Here is an 18,145-nt window from a genome sequence, read left to right on the forward strand (position 1 = left end):
AAACAAATCAATTTATAATATAATCTAGTATTAGTGACAGTCCATCATCACAAAAGTGAAAACAAGGGGAAAAATGTAATCCCTTCAATACAGTCCAAAATAAATAAATATTCTCAGTGGGCAATCACCAACTTCTATTTGTTCCTGTGCTGTTCCTACACCAAGAAAAAAACTTCACCCTTGTGTGCCCCCACCACCTTACGAAATGGCCACTCACCAGATACAGGTGAATGCTCGCCTTTGGTTCATTAAACGGATAACCACTCCTTACAATCAGTCGTTCGTTCAATCTTCAAGCAATAAGCTACTGGATATTTGGCTAATTCTCATAAGAAAAATATATAGAGCCATCACAGTGTAATACTTTTTAAATTACGCAAGTGTAATTTGTGAAATGCGTAGAGGCTGCTGGAACTTTTTTATGACGTGGATGCCTGCCACAGGATAGTGAGTCTTGGAGCGTGTGCAGCACACTAAAATCTCTTGAGGATCACATGCCAGTTCAGCGGACCCCGCATACATGGCTGGATAAGCTTTATGTCGGCATACTGGCACCATAACATGTGAGTGCAACCTATTTTTAATTGTTTTAAAAAAAAAGTTAATGGGTGTGACTGCTCAGCCACACCCATTAACCCTATCCTCCCACAGTTCAGCTCTGTGCATAAAATAATATTTAGGACTACAATGAGGGGTGAAGTATGATCATCAACTGTTTGCAGTTAAGAAAAACATATTTTACATTCAGGTGCTTTGAAATTAAAATATATATGTTAAGTAGCACTTTTTTCCACTAAATAGCCAAGGTGCCATAAAAGGTGAAGAAAGTTGGTGGAGCATACGACCCTCAATAGAGGAGGGGTGCTGATCTGCATATAAGGGCACTTACATGGTGGTGGTAAACTCTTCAAAAGATTTTATGCATACTTTTTTTATTCTACAGTGGAGTCAGGAGATTCTGGTCGCTAGATTTAATAGAAACCATCTGTATGTCCCGAAGGCTAGTTACATGCTATTTTTAGCTGCGATTTACCATCGTTTTTGCGACTCTTTTCGGCTGATATCGGGGCACATTTAATCCCCCGATAATGGCTGAAAAAGGGTTACAAAAGCCCACAAAGCGCTCCTGCAGCATTGATTTCAATGCTGCAGTGCTCCTACAGCATACGACGCTCACACAGCGCCTGGAGTGCGAGGAGAGGCTCTCTGCAGGCGCTATTTTTAGCGTTACAGCGCCTGTAAAGCACCTCAGTGTGAAAGCAGCCTAATAGCTGCATTTCAAGGGTAATATGATCTGCCAGTTGAAAAAAATAATGTCTAGTCTTTGTGTTTGCTTTTTTATATTATATTTTATTGTCTGTAATCTTATTGTATTTTATAAACCATATTAAAAACACTTCTTATGCTTGGTACTTTTGGTGAACTTACCGTTCCTGCATATGTTAAACGGTTGCTATGTACAGAAGACTATACTTCTGTCCTGGAAAGGAACAACTCATCCTACTCTGACCACTTGGATTCACTGATAAATGGTAATTTGCCTTTGTCTAAGCTTACTTTTGAACTTAGGAAGACACCTAATTTCTTTGATAAATTATAGCATAAATGGGTATCCAGCCTCCTTACCTTGACAACGCTAGGTTCAGGAAATTAGTATGCCCCCTTTATTTGCCTTTGTTACTCGTGGCATTGTAATGCTATATTGATTTGCTATTACCCCTTTTATTCATACATATAATGTGACTTAGTGTATACCACCATTTTTAAGGTGTGTTTGTACTTGAAATTCTCAATAAACAAGTCTATGAAATAAAAAAAAGAAAATCTTCTTAAAAAATGTTTAACATGTACATTTTAGTGCTCCATCAGTGTTCCATTATTACAACAGTAAAAAAAAAAATCATATTTTAAAAATATATTTCTGCCACTGAAAAAAATTTTTTTTTTTTACAGGGAAACCATTACCAGGAATAAAAGGTGTATTAGTAAATGTACTTACGATATACCACATGCTTGGCCACTTTGGATCATTGAAATAGGCAGAATGTATGTTGCTAACTTTATAATCCCTCTTCGTTCTTCTCTTAACCACTTGCTGTTCTATCCATTCTACCTGTAGACAAAACAAAGAAGACATTTTTCTTTTTTCTTTGAAATCATTACTCTTAAACCCTACACATTATTGAAGTTAGAGTTCCAGAAGTGTTAATTTATTTAGGAGTACTAATATAGGTGCTTTATCACACAAGCAATTTTAATGCAGTCACTAGTAGCAGCTAAAGACAAATCTCTCTTGAAAGTCTTTTTGTTATTTATTGAAATTAACTGCAGTCAATGTGAGAGCAATGCAAATACAACTGTAACTTGGTTGCAAGGCAATTCAATTTCGGCAGCTTAGAAAGGTCAACTTAAGTATCAATGTTATTTATCAAACTATTTCTGATCACACATGCAGTATAGTCTTCACAAACATCCTTGTACCTAATTGTTAGTATTTGGGACTTAGATATGATCTAATGAATATATAATGGTCATAATTCATAAGTCAGCATCATTGACCTGCTCATTCCCTAAGTAAGAAAACACTTGACTCAGGATGCTGCAAAACTGACTCTGAACATATAGCACTTGAAGTCCTGATCTACTTGCTTGGTAGGGATGACCCGAACACCCCCCGGTTCGGTTCGCACCAGAACTTTCGAACGGACCCCAAATTCTTACGAACTTTAGAACCCCATTGAAGTCTATGGGACTCGAACGTTCGAAATTAAAAGTGCTAATTTTAACGGCTAATATGCAAGATGCTGTCCTAAAAAGGGTTTGGGAACCTGGCTCCTGCCCCAGGGGACATGGGTCAATGTTTTTAAAAATGGCCGTTTTGATGGGAGCACTGATTTTAATGACAATTAAAGTGAAAAAAAAAGTAAAATATTCCTTTAAATATTGTGCCTGGGGGGTGTCTGTAGTATGCCTGTGAAGTGCCACGTGTTTCCCGTGTTTAGAACAGTCCCTGCACAAAATGACATTAAACGGAAATAACATCATTTAAAACTGCTTGCGGTTTTAATGTTATATCTGGTTCCTGCAATATGGTTGAAAATCATTGAGAAAAATGGCATGGGTAGCCCTCCCTGCCCATTACCAGCCCCTTTGGGTCTTGTACGCATAATAAGGGGAACCCCGTACCCATATTAAAAAAAGGAAATGCGTGTGCCCCCCAGGCCCTATATACTCAGAACAGCAGTATACAGGCGGTGCAAACAAGACAGGGACTGTGTAGGTTTGTTGTATTAAGTTGAATCTGTTTGTAATTTTCAACTGGTACATTTTTAAAGTGTAGCTCCAGTCAAAAAAACTATTTTTAAGCTTTTTGGAAAACATAGGGAAGGGTTATCACCCCTGTATAATTTGTTTTGTCGTTCATCTTTTTTCATCTCACTTGCTGTTGTCTCCTTCCATTTGCAAGTAGGAGATGTTTGTAAGTTGGATGTTTGAAAGTAGGGTTTTGCCTCAACATTGTAAGCCCTCAAAGTGACTCTTGGTGGGCGCTGGAGCACCCTGCTGTGAACGATTATATCAAGAATTGTAATTACATACCATTGTTGAACAGTGGTAGAAAAATTGACCTTTGGTGGTTGTGGTGCTGGTGCCACAACACTATAAGTCCTCACCGTTACTCTGGGTGGGCACAGGAACGGGCCCTCCTGTGAAATATTATATCAAGAATTGTAATTACATGCCCCTGTTAAACAGGGGCTAAAAAATTGGGCTGCTGGCACTGGTGCTGGTGCCACAATACTGCAACCTCTCCCATATACTCTAGTTGTAGTGCAGGAATGAGCTCTGTTGCAAAGCATTGCATCAAAAATTGTAATTAAACGCCCCTGTTAAACAGGGGCATAAAAATTGGGCCTTAGGCACTGGTGCTGGTGCCACGACACTGCAACCTCTCCCATATACTCTAGTTGTAGTGCAGGAATGAGCCCTGCTGCAAAGCATTGCATCAAAAATTGTAATTAAATGCCCCTGTTAAACAGGGGCAGAAAAATTGGGCTGGTGGCATCACCCAGAACCAAAAATGTTCTTCCAACATATCAGCTGAGGAGGAAGAGGATAGACAATCAACATAACAGGACAGTCACTCAGCATCAGCATAGGCAGTCTTGAAGGGATGTGATATTTAAAAAATAAATATTCGGTTACATCAGCTTCAGGTGCTTGGTAGCTGTGGGTGATCCAAGACTGATTCATCTTGATGAAGGTCAGTTGATCAACTGAGTCAGTGGACAGGCACACCCTGTGATCAGTAGCAAAGCCACCAGCAGCACTGAAGGTGCGTTCCGAAAGAACGCTGGATGCAGGACAGGCCAGTAGCTCAATTGCATACTGTGCAAGCTCTGGCCAGTGATCCATCCTAAAGACCCAGTAAGCCAGAGGATTTTCGGTGGGAAAGGTGTCCAAGTCTGACCTTGCCCCTAGGTATTCCTGCACCATGTAAATCAGACGCTGGCGATGGTTGCTGGAACCGATCATACCTTGGGGCTGCGGACTAAAAAATTGTCTGAAAGCATCGTTCAGACGACCACCTTCTCCACTGCTCCTTCTGACCGATGCCTTAGCAACACGCTGTCCAGGACCAGGAGTTTGTAACCTCCCAGTGTCTGGGAACGTGTTGCACAGACCTTTCTGCAAGGCCTCCCGAAGATATCTCATCCTCTGCTCCCTCTGCGACGTCAAGATAAGGTCGGCAACCTTACCCTTGTACCGTGGATCAAGGAGAGTGGCCAGCCAGTAATGGTCCCTCTCCTTGATCCGAAGAATACAAGGATCCTTCCGCAGGCTTTGCAGGATCAGGGAGGCCATGCAGCGTAGGTTAGCTGAGGCATTCGGTCCGGAGTCCTCTGGGTCACAAAGGACAACATGATCCGCAGCTACCTCCTCCTAGCCACGTACAAGTCCACGGGTTTCTTGGTACTGTAAATCATCCCTACAAGACTGCTGCTGCTGCTGATGCTGAGTGCCAGCCTCCACCTCCATGCTGACACAATCATCCTCCTCCTCTTCCTGTTTGATGGGTGGTACAGCAGGGACACTGTCTGGATAAAGGGGGCCTTGAGAGGCAAGGAAGTCCTCCTCTTCCTGCCTCTGTTCTGCCTCAAGTGCCCTGTCCATTATTCCACGCAGCGTATGCTCCAAGAGGTGGACAAGAGGTACAGTGTCACTGATGCATGCACTGTCACTGCTCACCATCCTTGTGGCCTCCTCAAACTGTGACAGGACAGTACATGCATCCCTGATCATGCCCCACTGGCGTGGTGAGAAAAAACCAAGCTCCCCTGACCCTTTCCTGGTGCCGTAGTTGCACAGGTACTCATTGATGGCCCTCTGCTGCGTGTGCAGCCACTGCAGCATGGCCAACGTTGAGTTCCACCTGGTGGGCATGTCACATATAAGGCGGTTCTTGGGCAGGTTCAACTCCTTTTGGAGCTCAGCCAGCCGAGCACAGGCATTAAATGATCGGCGGAAATGCACACAGACTTTCCTGGCCTGCTTCAGGACACCCTGTAAGCCCGGGTACCTGCCCAAGAACCGCTGCACCACCAGGTTAAGGACCTGAGCCACACAGGGCACATGGGTCAGTTGTCCCTGTCGGAGGGCGGAGAGGAGGTTGGTGACATTGTCGCAAACCACCATTCCTGGCTTAAGCTGGCGTGGTGTCAACCACCTCTCGGCCTGCCCCTGCAGAGCTGACAAAACATCCGCCCCAGTGTGGCTCCTGTCCCCCAAACAAACCAGAGCAAGCACGGCATAGCATCGTTTTGCCTGCGTACTTGCGTAGCCCCTGGAACGCCTACGGAGCACCGCTGGTTCTGAGGACAGAGCACTGGAAGAGGCCATGGAGGAAGAAGAAGAGGAGGGGGTGGAGGAGAGAGGTGTGTCACAACCAATAGTAGCATTTTGGAGGGGTGGTGGCGGAACAACCTCCAACACTACTGCACCTTGTCCTGCATCCTTCCCAGCAGCCAGAAGAGTGACCCAATGGGCCGTGAAAGACAGGTAACGTCCCTGTCCATGCCTGCTGGACCATGAGTCAGCGGTAATATGCACCTTACCGCTGACCGCCCTGTCCAGAGAGGCAAGGACATTGCCTTCCATACGCCGGTAGAGAGCCGGAATCGCCTTCCGTGAGAAAAAGTGGCGTTTGGGGACTTGCCACTGAGGAACCGCACATTGTACAAACTCACAGAAGGGGGCCGAGTCTACCAACTGAAAAGGCAGCAGTTGAAGTGCTAGCAATTTAGCCAAGCTAGCATTCAACCACTGGGCATGTGGATGGCTGGGAGTGAACTTCTTTCGCCGGTCCAGCAGCTGGGGCAGGGACATTTGCCTGCTATAATCGGACGTGGGTGTACTGCTAGCAGAGTGCCCGGAAGCACTTGGCTGTGACACACCTAATTCTACACCTTCCTTCCTCTCAGAGCAGGTTTCAGAGAGGACTGAAGGTCTAGTGGGGTTGGAGATGCCAGCTGATGAGGAGCAAGGAGAGGTCCGCTTTGTTCTTTGGTGTGGGTCTTTGAGGTATGCTTGCCAACTAGCTGCATGGCAGGTCAACATATGTCTGGTCAAGCATGTGGTGGCCAAGCAGCTGATGTTTTGGCCACGCGAGATACGCATGTTGCAAATAGCAGCGGTGCGATCTGATGCACTCGTCTCAAAAAAGGCCCACACCAAAGAACTTTTAGAATAACGCGCAGAGGCAGCGCCCTGCACAGGCGGAGCTCTGCGGTGTGATTCAGTCGGTGTGCTGCCCCTAAGCTGGCCCCCGGAGGGCATCCTGCCTCGTTGGACATGTGCCTCCTCCTCCTACCAGGCACCCACGTGGAGTCAGTGCCCTCATCATCCCCTCCCTCTTCATCGCTGGAGCAAACCTGGCAGTATGCTGCAGCTTGTGGAACATGACTGCCAGATTGCTGTCCTTCTTGAGCATCCCCTCTCTCTGCATTCACGCTACTGCCTTCCTCTAGCTGAGTATCATCATCAGAGCCTACAAAACACTGGGCATCCTCCTGGAGCATGTACCCAACACTGTGCTCAAAGAGTTCAGGAGACTCCTCAGGAGGACGTGGTGGGTCTAGGGAAGGAGTCACTGATGATGACATTGAGAGGAGGGAAGACGATGCATTGGCAGCTGCTTTGCTAGTACCCTAAAACTGGGTGAGAGAGGATGAGGAGGATGAAGAGGGCTTGGTCATCCACTCTACCAAGTCGTTGGCATGTTGCGGCTCAACATGTCCAGCTGCCGAAAAGAAGGACAAGCGTGTCCCATGGCCACGTGCTGATGATGACGATGCACCGCGTCCACGACCAGCACTGTTGTCTCTAGACACAGAGCCTGCTTGCCCTCTTTTATCGGCTCGCGCCTGTCTGCCTTTCCTTGCTGGCCTTCCAGACATGTTAATGGCCTGAAGGGAGTTGGGAAAAACAGATATTGGGTAGTGTATATTGTGCTGGAGGCACACACAACTTCCAATAACTCCTGCAGATGGCAGATGGCTCAAATAGAGAAGAGCTATGTAGGTGGATATAGCGGTGTATACTGGGTTCAGAGCACGCAGACAGCATGCACAAGCTCCTACCGCTGACTGCAAGCTCTATTTAAAACGAGCAAGATAGTTTGCTATATAGGTGGAAATTTTTATTAAAATAAAACTGCTACTGATTTACATAATCAAGAACTTAAGAAAAACTCATACTTGAGCAAAAAAAGAACTAAAGAACAACTTGCATAAATGCTTTTGGACAGACCGGATCTATTCAAACTGCCCATATCAGACGATCCTTAATCCCATGATCATCTGGGAAGAAAAAAAAAAAAAAAAAAAAAAAAATTCCTAATCATTATTCAAACTATATACATTTATATTACATACCCCCTATAGGCAGGAACGTAACGAAACTGACGGTGCATACCATGTTTTTAAAATTAAGTTGCCCAAAAGCTAAAAAAAAGGGGGTGAAAGGACAGACGCACCCCCACCTAAGGAAAAGAAGAGGGAGATCATCAAGGTGGCCGGAAAGAGAACCCTCTCCACAACCTAGCACACCTTTCCCTACCCATTCTTTCCCCCTCAAAAAACCTCACCTTACCCAATTCCCGAATGATATCACCCGCCACCTCATGCATGGGCAGGAATTTGCCCCTAGTGGACACTAAACACCGAGCGTGCCAAGTGTAGTAAAGGCATATGACACTAACTAAAAACAGTGATGATAACACAAAACCCCTCCGGGCTCTGAAGTCACCGTACACCCTCTCAGAATAGACAAGGGCCCGGAGACGGGGATAGCCAATGGCATCTCCAACCTCCCCCAGAACCCCCAAGTTGAAAGGGCACTCGACCAAAAAGTGGTCCATGGTCTCTAGTACCCCACCACACTCAGGGCGAGGACAGCCTCTGTCCTCTGGGCTCCGGTACTTCAAGTTCGATCTCACATAGAGTCGTCCATGGAACGCCCTCCATGCGAGATCCCAGAACTTGGCAGGAATTCTCTTAGAATTCAGGAGGGCTAGTCCCTCCCTGAGAACCCTGTCTGGACAGTCCCTTAAGGCCAGTGGTCTCAAAACGTCCGAGGCCATGACCCTCTGGTACAGCTCTCGCCGGCCCAGGGAGCCTACCTCTAAGGCCGTTATCCTCCACCGCCTTAGTACCTTCAGGGCGATTGGGACATAGGCGGGGAGGTACCCATGGGACCTCCGAAGGTCACCCGGGCGGCCGCCCCCCTCCCACCTGCTCAGGAACACCAGGAACCAATTCTTACATGAACGTTCCCATAGAGAGGGCTCGTCCACAAAAATGGATTGCAGATTGAACTTCAGGAACACCACAGTAAAGAAAACCGTGGGGTTGATCATGTCCAAACCGCCCTCCCCTCTCCGTCGATACGTGACCTCCCTTTTTATCAGGTTCAGTCTGTTTCCCCACAAAAGCAGAAAAAACAGACCGCAGACCCGCGCATAGAGTGACTCTGGCAACAGACATGCGTAGCTGACATAGAGGAACTCGGGAAGCAAATAGGTTTTAACCAGGCTCACCCTTTCCCTCAATGACAGCTTCCAGCCTTTCCAGGCGTTGACTTTCTGGGTGGCACTTACCAACCTGCGCTCCCAATTTAGCTTGGGATAATCACCCTGGCCGAAATAAATGCCTAAGATCTTAACTTCTGGTCGGGGCGGGGGAAAAACGTCCGGGAGGGCAAACTGCTCACCCTCCCTTCCCAACCAGAGAGCTTCACTCTTGTCCCAGTTGACCAACGAACCAGACGCCTCGGAGTAGCCTCCAATCTGTGTTTCCACAAAATGGGCCTCCTCTCGGCTAGCCACCACCACCGAGACGTCGTCCGCGTAGGCCACCACCTTCACCGCCTTATCCGGGCCACTGCCGGGCTCCATCAGGACCCCCCTCAGCTGCCCACAGTCTAGCCTTCTTACGAAGGGGTCGACTGCAAAGACATAGAGCAGGGGACTCAGCGGACAGCCCTGCCTAACACCAGAGTCCACCGGAAAGGTAGGACCCACCCAACCATTGACCAGAGGGAAGCTCTCGGCCCCTCTGTACAAAGTCCTGAGCCAATCAATAAATCGATCAGGCAGGCCGTATCTACCCAGGAGAAGCCAGAGGTACTCGTGGTCTACCCGATCAAAAGCTTTCGCCTGATCTAATGCCAGCAGATACCGCCCATCACCCGTTGCCCTGCACCTCTCCACAGCCTCCCGGACGTTAAGGACTGCACTAAAGGTGCTACGGCCGGGAACTGTGCAGTGCTGGGAGGCAGACAGCAGCTTGCCCGCAACAGCAGACATACGCGTAAACAAAATCTTTGCCAGAATCTTTCTATCCGTGGAGAGAAGGGCGATAGGACGCCAATTCTCAACCACGGACGGATCCTTCCCCTTGGACAGAAGGATCAAGGCCGACCTTCTCATCGAGGGAGGGAGCAGGCCAGATGCCAAACACTCACTGAACACCTCCCTCAGAGGAGGAGCCAAAAGGCTCTTAAAGGCTTTATAAAATTCTGCCGTGAACCCATCAGGCCCCGGCGACTTCTTTAGAGACAACGAGTCAATAGCCTGCTCAATTTCGGCCACTGAGATCTCTTCCACCAAGGAGTCTAGGGGGTCAGACCCCACCTCAAGTGGAGTCCCATCAAGAAATTCCTTGGCTCTCCTCAGATCCAACGGCTTCTTCCGAAGGATGTCTGAAAAATGGGCTCTGATGATCCCCAGGATGCCTGGCTTGGACCTTACCAGGGAACCGGAGGGATCTCTCAGTCCATGTATGACCTTCCCACTCACCGCGTCCCCACAGCTTTTGTAGGGATCCGGGTTGGTGAACTTCCCGTAATCCCTCTCCAGCACCAGGGAGGCGAGACGGTCATACTGACACTCCTTCATCTGGAGCTTCAGATCCGAGATCTGGTCCTGAGGGCCACCATCAGAAACCAAGCGATCTAGCTGCCTGCGTAACTTCTGGTAGGCCTGATACCGGGATGCTGCCCGACGGCCTGAGACTTCCCGGAAGAAGCCCTCCGACCTCTTCTTCACCACTTCCCACCATTCCTGGCGGGAGCAGCCGCTCTCAAGGAGCGAGGCTTGTTCTAAAAAGAAGTCCTCATAGGCCGATCTGATTTCAGGGTCCTCAAGTAGCGACCCGTTTAGTCGCCACAGGCCCCTCCCTTTCTGAGGGGTGTCCGCCACATTCAGAGTGACCGACACCATACGGTGATCAGAGAACTCAACCGCATGCAGCGCAGGAGCTGCAAAGGACGAGTCCCCCTTCAAAAAAAACCTATCTAACCTACTCCTACAACTACCTCTGGAATATGTGAAACCAGTGAGGTTGGGGAAGTGGCGAACGTGCACATCCACCAACCCAGCTTCCCTCACTATTCTATTCAAAAAGATACTATCATATCCCAGAGGGCCTGAGGTGCCTGCCCGGTCCTTTGACCTGGTGACCATGTTAAAGTCACCACCAAAGACCACCTGCTGGGATGTAAACAGGTATGGTTTCAGCAGCGTGAGAAGGTCCTTCCTCCCCCTCTGGGACTGAGGTCCATAAAAATTGATAAGGCGGAGGGATTCCCCTCTCACGACTGCGTCCACAATCAAACACCTACCGATTTCCAATTCAATCACTCGTCGACAAGCCACCGAACCAGTCTTAAAAAGGACCGCAACACCACTGCAGGGCTCAGCCGCAAGAGACCAGAGGGAGGGCCCATGTCTCCACTCCCTCTTCGCTAGGTGCATCTCTGCCACAGATGCCAGCCAGGTCTCTTGCAAAAACAAAATGTCGGCTTCAACCCGGCCGAGAAAATCAAAGGCTGAAAATCTAGCCGCCGCAGAACGCACACTTGCGACATTAATGGTCGCAAGGCGTATTGGAGCGGGTACCGCCATCCTTAGTGATTGAATTTTACGTTCCTCTCTATTTTACATTTCTAAAAAAAAAAAAAAAAATCAATCCTCCTCGGAGTCCGAGGAGGAAAGGATCCCGTATCTGTTCCATAGGGCCAGTGAGGAGCCCCCCCCTGCCCCTGAACTCGTACTGGGCTGGGGGTCCTCACCACCCTCCTTCCCCGAAACCTTCCTCTTCCTCTTCTTTTTAGTTTTCTTCTCCCATTCCACTTTGGGAGGTTCCCTCCCACTCTCTTCATCGGACCTCCCACTGGAGATCTCCTTAACCCTCTTATTAACCCCCTTACCAGCCCCTGAGATGTCCATTGGGGTCACCCCTCCTGCACTAGCCTGCCGACCACTCACGACCACCGAAGAGGCCGGAGGGGGCATTAGTATAGCCGCCTGATCCAGGGGTGGATGCGGTTTACCCGCAGATTTAATTACTGAAGGGAGGGGGGGGGAAGGGGGCAAAGGAGAAGAAGGGGAAGCTGGGAGGGGGGAGACCAGGGGGGCGAGAGGGGAAGGGGGGGGAGCAGGGGAAAGGGAGGAGGACGGGGGGGAAACAGGGGGAGGGGGGGGAGGGTGATTTTTTGGCGAGGGCTTTTTCGCCTTGGCCGGCTTCCCAGGTGTTTTTGTTGCCGTTGCCCCATCTGACACAGGGTCAGACGGGGCCGGAGAACTCGCCGGCTCCCTCACTACGCCAGTTCCTGTCCTTGATCCGCGCCTGGGGGGTCTGACCCTTTGAGGGAGGGGGGAACCCTCCCTCTGTGACCCTGAGGGGTTGGGATCCCCACTTCGTCTAGGGACCCCCTCACCCTCCGGGCCTGGGGCACCCCCCTCAGCCTGGCACCCCCTGAACGCCTTGGGGCACCGACTAAAGGGGTGTCCCATTTCCCCACAGAGGTTGCAGACAATAAGCCTGCAACCCTCAGGTGAATGGCCGAAACCATTGCACCTCACACAGCGGGGCATTGTGCAGTCCGCACTGAGGTGCGCGGGACTGCCGCATTTGAAACAGCGACGGGGCTGTCCAGGGTAGAAGACCAGGATCCGGTCTCTACCTATAAAGGCGCTGCCAGGTACATGCGCCACGGTATTATTGTGGCGCTTGAGCCGGATCCTGACCAACCACGCACCTGTCCAGACCCCGCGCTCATCCAAACTTTTCCTCAGCCCTGTCTGGAGCTGCCCGTACCGCGTCAGCCAGGTCGCGATGTCCTCAGGTGGGAGGGACTCGTTCCTGACCAGTACAGTCACATTCTTTATCTCCTCCTGCCTCGAAAGAGGTATCACCCGGAAACTTTTCCACGGATCTGACTTCCTGACGAGCTCGTACAGTGTCAGGAAAAGCTCCATGGAGACCAAGGAGACGAAACTCACATCAAACTCCTTCGAGTTTGTGGGGTGTATGACTGCAAATAAGTCAGAAACTTTAAAGCGCAGCCCCAGCAGATAGTCGATGACCTGACCCCTGCTGGGACATGCAGACGTCCCTTCCCACTTGAGCTGCACCACATTCCGTCTGCGCCTCTCAGGGCCCCCCGTACCCCTCGTCCAGGCCTGCGCACCCTGGGGCTGATCCCCAGGGGGAGCCCGGAAATTCTGGGCGCCAAACTGGCCGTACAGGGGACCCAGGGGGACAGAGGAACCTGCCACCTGTGCAAACGAGCGCCCAGCCTTCAGGGCACCTAAGAGGTTTGCCTCCTCCTGTGTGCCCAAGATGAAAACTGGGTCTGTGGGGGAAGGGCCAGACCCCTGACGGACCGGACTCCCTGGCTCAGTACCTCTACCCACCGCATCCCCACCAACCGGCATCTCACTCCTTACCACGGGGGAAGGAGCAGTACCCCCTACACACATATGATCCTGGGGGGGAGCCACCTCCATTTCTTCAGGACCCCGCTCCTGTGACCCCTCCAAACCCCTTATGAAATCCAGGGCCGAGCACTCGCTCCTCAAATCCCCCATCAGGGACTCACCCCAGCATACTTGTCCTGCTGGAAGAAAATCCCCAGAGGACGCTAAAGCTGTTTTTTCCAGGGAGGTCTCCGATACCAACGCCTCCTCTCCCCCAACGAGCGACACCAACGGCCCCCCTAGCTGAATTCCCGGTGTCCCCACTTCTGTTTTAGGCCCTCCTGGGACTTCCGGGGTCACCACTGACATCACTTCCGGTTCCCGGAAGTCGATGAGGTCACTTCCTGTCTCGTCACCCGGAACAGGAAGTGATGCACCCGCCCCCATCCCACCACTCCTCCCAGTGTCAGCAGAGGATGCTTGTCCACAATGTCTATCCAAAACTGCACATGTGTCCGTTCCCATCAGCACCTCCCCCTCTCTCCATGCGGCCGCGGTGGGGGCCGCCATTATGGCCGGTTTTCCCCGCACCGCTATGGGTCTGGCAGGAGTCGTCGGGGTCACCGGGGGGGCCCCGGAGGGGGGTCGGACTGCACTCTCCGCTGGGGACCTCTGACTATTGGCCTTCACTGGCCCCTCCGACGGCTCTCTGGTGAGGACCACCAACAGTTTCCTGTTCCGCTGACTGTGACTTGCATCTCCACCGGAGCTTTTACATGCTTCATCGGGTACCCTACCCGGATTCTCCTGGACTGCGGCCATAGGCATAGCAGGTGTTAACACAGGAATCCGGGGACCCTCCGCACTGACAGCTCCGGGGGTCATACTTTCCTGACAGGCCATGGATTGGTTGTCACTGTTGCATCAGGTGAGTTTCAGGGGGGACTTCAGGGGGGTATTTCCTCGTCTCACCGCCTGGGTTCCTTCCTGGCTGGCCTTTAGAAGTTCTTTCTTTACCTCTGTCAAAAACCTTCTCTCACCCTTTCCACGTTCGCAGAGACCGCCCAGCAGCTGCCAGAGGTCCCTGCATTCATGCTTCAGGCCATCTATGGTCTCCCTATATTCGCCACGTTTGCTGCTGGCTGAGCGGTCCCTGCGATTTCGTAGGTCGGCCAGTCGCTCCGATCGCTGTACATAAGCTGCCGCGGCCTTCTGTATTAGGGTTTTTACCCTTTCTCTCCTCTTCTGGAGCTTGCTTGGGCCCTCTCCCGGCTGGGCCCAGGTCCAGTCCATTAGCTCAGACTGTGTGACCAGGAACAACTTCTCCTCCCTGGAGAGGTCTCTCACCCCAGGGGGGGTTGTCTGAGACCCAGGCCGGGAAAGAGGCCCCGGGCCTGGGCTGGCCGATGCCATGAGGCCAGATGTCCAGGACAGCCGTGGTTCTCCACAGAGCTCCTCCACGCACGTCTGCTCTCTTGGAAAGCCTCTCCAGGTGTGTACTGCGTTCAGGGCACGCAGACAGCACGCACAAGCTCCTACCGCTGACTGCAAGCTCTATTTAAAACAAGCAAGATAGTTTGCTATATAGGTGGATATAGCGGTGTATACTGGGTTCAGAGCACGCAGACAGCACGCACAAGCTCCTACCGCTGACTGCAAGCTCTATTTAAAACGAGCAAGATAGTTTGCTATATAGGTGGATATAGCGGTGTGTACTGGGTTCAGAGCACGCAGACAGCACGCACAAGCTCCTACCGCAGACTGCAAGCTCTATTTAAAACGAGCAAGATAGTTTGCTATATAGGTGGATATAGCGGTGTGTACTGGGTTCAGAGCACGCAGACAGCACGCACAAGCTCTTACCGCTGACTGCAAGCTCTATTTAAAACGAGCAAGATAGTTTGCTATATAGGTGGATATAGCGGTGTATACTGGGTTCAGAGCACGCTGACAGCACGCACAAGCTCCTACCGCTGACTGCAAGCTCTATTTAAAACGAGCAAGATAGTTTGCTATATAGGTGGATATTTTTTTATTCCAGTATACTGCTACCAAATTACAAGCTTAACATAACAAAACAAACATCAGTTTACATTCACTTTACAAAAACTAACAACGATAAACTATACAGTCAAAAAGGGAAAAAACTATTTTTACATATCATCTTCCCCCTCCTCCTCCCCAGAAGAAAAATTTATAAGTAGAGCAGAACCCCTACTGCTAGGCCCTCCTGGTGGCCCAGGATCCACCTCAGGTAACGGGGCCCTTTTTTTCTTCTTCTTCCCCTGCTTTTTCCTAATCGTGACCCAAGCCACTTCACCCTCCTCATCCGATACTTCTTTTGGGCGTTTCTGAGCCCCCTTAACCGAGACTTCCATCTCCTCCTCCCCAGACCTGTCATCCCCAGCCGAAGAATCGGATGAGGAGACAGTGACCAGACGTCTGCCCGGCCTACATCTCCGAGGAAGGGGAGTGGGAGCAGTAACCTGGGAAACAGAACCCTGTGCCCCCCCCTTATCCAAAAGGGGAGGCCCAACTACCTCCACCTGACCAATATCTGGACCGGGCACCTGAACTTCAGTGACAGGGGCCTGGGCAACATCTGCAGGCCGTACCCCCTTTTCTCTTTGAGGGACCCTACTTGCCTTCTGGGCTCGAGGTGCACCCTGTGGCTCCGCCGTAGGAGCGCTTCCCTGCCTTTCCCCTCCAGAACTCTGCCCAGCAGGAGGAGGTGCACTATCCCCTCCTGGCCCACCACCTGCTGCAGCTTCACCCCTGTAGGCTCTGGGGCATCTGCTAAAGGGATGCCCCATTTGACCGCAAAGGTTGCAGCAGATCAACCCACACGTGTCACCTGAGTGTCCAAACTTATTGCACTTAGTGCAGCGCACAACTGTGCAATCTGCACTCATGTGGGTTGGACACCCACACCTGAAACACCTACGGGGCTGGCCTGGGTAGAACACCAGGATTCTGTCTCGTCCCAGGAAAGCACTTCCTGGGACATGTGCAACCGTGTTGCCAGATCTTCTCAAACGAATCCTGGTGTTCCATGCTCCAGTCCATACCCCACGCTCGTCTAAGCATTTATTTAGAGGACACTGCAACTGGCCGTGTCTCCCCAGCCAAGTTGCTATGTCCTCCGGGGGCAGGCTCTCGTTCCTTACTAACACCGTCAGGTTTTTAATCTCCTCCTGCCTACTCAAAGGAATCAGGCGGAACCCTTTCCAGGGATCAGCCCCTTTAACCAACCCAAAAGCGGTTATAAAACGCTCCATGGTCACAGCGTTGGTGAAACTGACATCAAAGTCAGGGGTGCCAGCTGGGTGGATCACAGCAAATAGCTCAGCCACCCTGAACCCCAACGCCAGGACCATGTCAACCACTTGACCCCTCGTGGGGCACTGACCTTCACCCTCCCATCTCAGCTGGACCACATTCCTACGCTTGCGCTCCGGACCACCTGTCCCCCTAGACCAAGTACTGGCCCCAGGGGTCTGACCAGCCGGGGGTACCCGAAAGTTACTGGCCCCAAACTGGTGGTACAGGTGGTCCAGAGGCACACTGGACCCAGCCACATTGGCGTAGGAACGCCTTTCACCAAGTGCCGTCAGCAACCTTACCTCCGGTGTCCCCCTTAGTACGGGTCCCGGAGGAGGAGCCTCTGCCACAGACACTGGGGGTACAACATGAGAAGCAGCCCCCCCACTCACGGCATGGGAAGTCACACTCCCCACATCGTTTACCCCAGCCTGAACTTTAGGATAGGTCTCATCCTCAGAGCTATAAAGCAAAGCCTCCCAGGCTTCCTGCCACTCCACCTCCATATGGGCCCCGCAGGAATCCACTGACACTTGGCTCGGCCCTGATTGAGAACCCTCCAAGCCGCGAATGAACGTCATTGCAGGGTTCTCACCATCAAGCTCGCCCATTGGGCAGTCACCCCAGGCCGTAGCTTGTTCTGGCACTATACAACTAGACATTTCAACATTACTGTTACTGTTTACACTCTCTTGACCAGAAAGCAGACCGGAAGTCCTTTGAAAACGACCCTCGGGGTCAACTTCCGGACCCGCCACCGTCACTTCCGGCCGCGGGCTATTCCCGCCATGAACCAGCTCGCGCACCGGAAGTGCGTCATCACCCCTTCCCGCGCTACTATTGGCCTCGCGGTCAGTAGCACCACCCCTCCTCCCGCGGGAAGACGGCGTTTTCTTATTCACGGCCGCCATTCCCGAACTGTCAGATGCCATGCCGCCGGCCGACACTGCACCGCTGCCCACAGTGGCAGCCAAGCTGGCTTGACTCTCTTCATATACCCTAGTCCCCTTACCCTGAGACCGGCTTGCAGCAGTGGCAGCCGACAACGCAACTGACGGCGTGCCCTGCTTGCAACCACCGGCTGGGATCACTGGGGACTGTACAGGTAAGTCCATTTTTCCTTTGCTTACTATCCTAGCAAGCTGCACCACTGGTATCTTCTTAACAACACTCCTGTCTTTAATGTCCTTTTGCTGCCTCCTTCCCACTTCACCGGGGTCTAACCTGCCCTCTGGGGACACAGCCTCATTCATAGGCTGGCAACCCTTAGGCTTACCTGACCCCTCTGCAGGATTAGCGGAGTTAGCAGGGCTAGCAGTCTTTTCACCAGGAATGCTCTTCACATTTCCAGCCTTCACAGCACTCTCTCTCTCCAAAACTGTTTCTTTACACACCGCTGGCTTTCTTTCCACCACAGTCTTTCCCTCTGGTTTGTCACTGGCCACCTTTCTTTCCACCGCAGTTTCCTTTTCTTCATGGCTGGCTTCCACAGAGGGACCCGCCATTTCCTCTTCAGGCGCTGTGTCAGGGGCTGAACGCTGTCTGCGGCGTCTCCCTGCCTGGGTC

General features: G+C 51.2%; 1 protein-coding gene across 4 annotated transcripts in view; it reads right to left on the bottom strand.

Moving 5' to 3' along the window:
* Nucleotides 1–18,145, bottom strand: part of PCSK5 (proprotein convertase subtilisin/kexin type 5) — a 628,432-nt gene that overhangs the window by 490,812 nt on the left and 119,475 nt on the right. For all 4 annotated transcript variants that reach the window (XM_077474911.1, XM_077474913.1, XM_077474912.1 and 1 more), the window contains exon 3: nucleotides 2,000–2,113. In XM_077474911.1, coding sequence (XP_077331037.1) covers nucleotides 2,000–2,113 — 114 coding nt within the window. The remainder of the gene's footprint in view (nucleotides 1–1,999; nucleotides 2,114–18,145) is intronic.

Source organism: Lithobates pipiens, unplaced genomic scaffold (genome assembly GCF_037356315.1).
Source record: "Lithobates pipiens isolate NorthernLeopardFrog02 unplaced genomic scaffold, aLitPip1_a1.2 Scaffold_13, whole genome shotgun sequence".
Taxonomy (NCBI): Eukaryota; Metazoa; Chordata; class Amphibia; order Anura; family Ranidae; genus Lithobates; species Lithobates pipiens.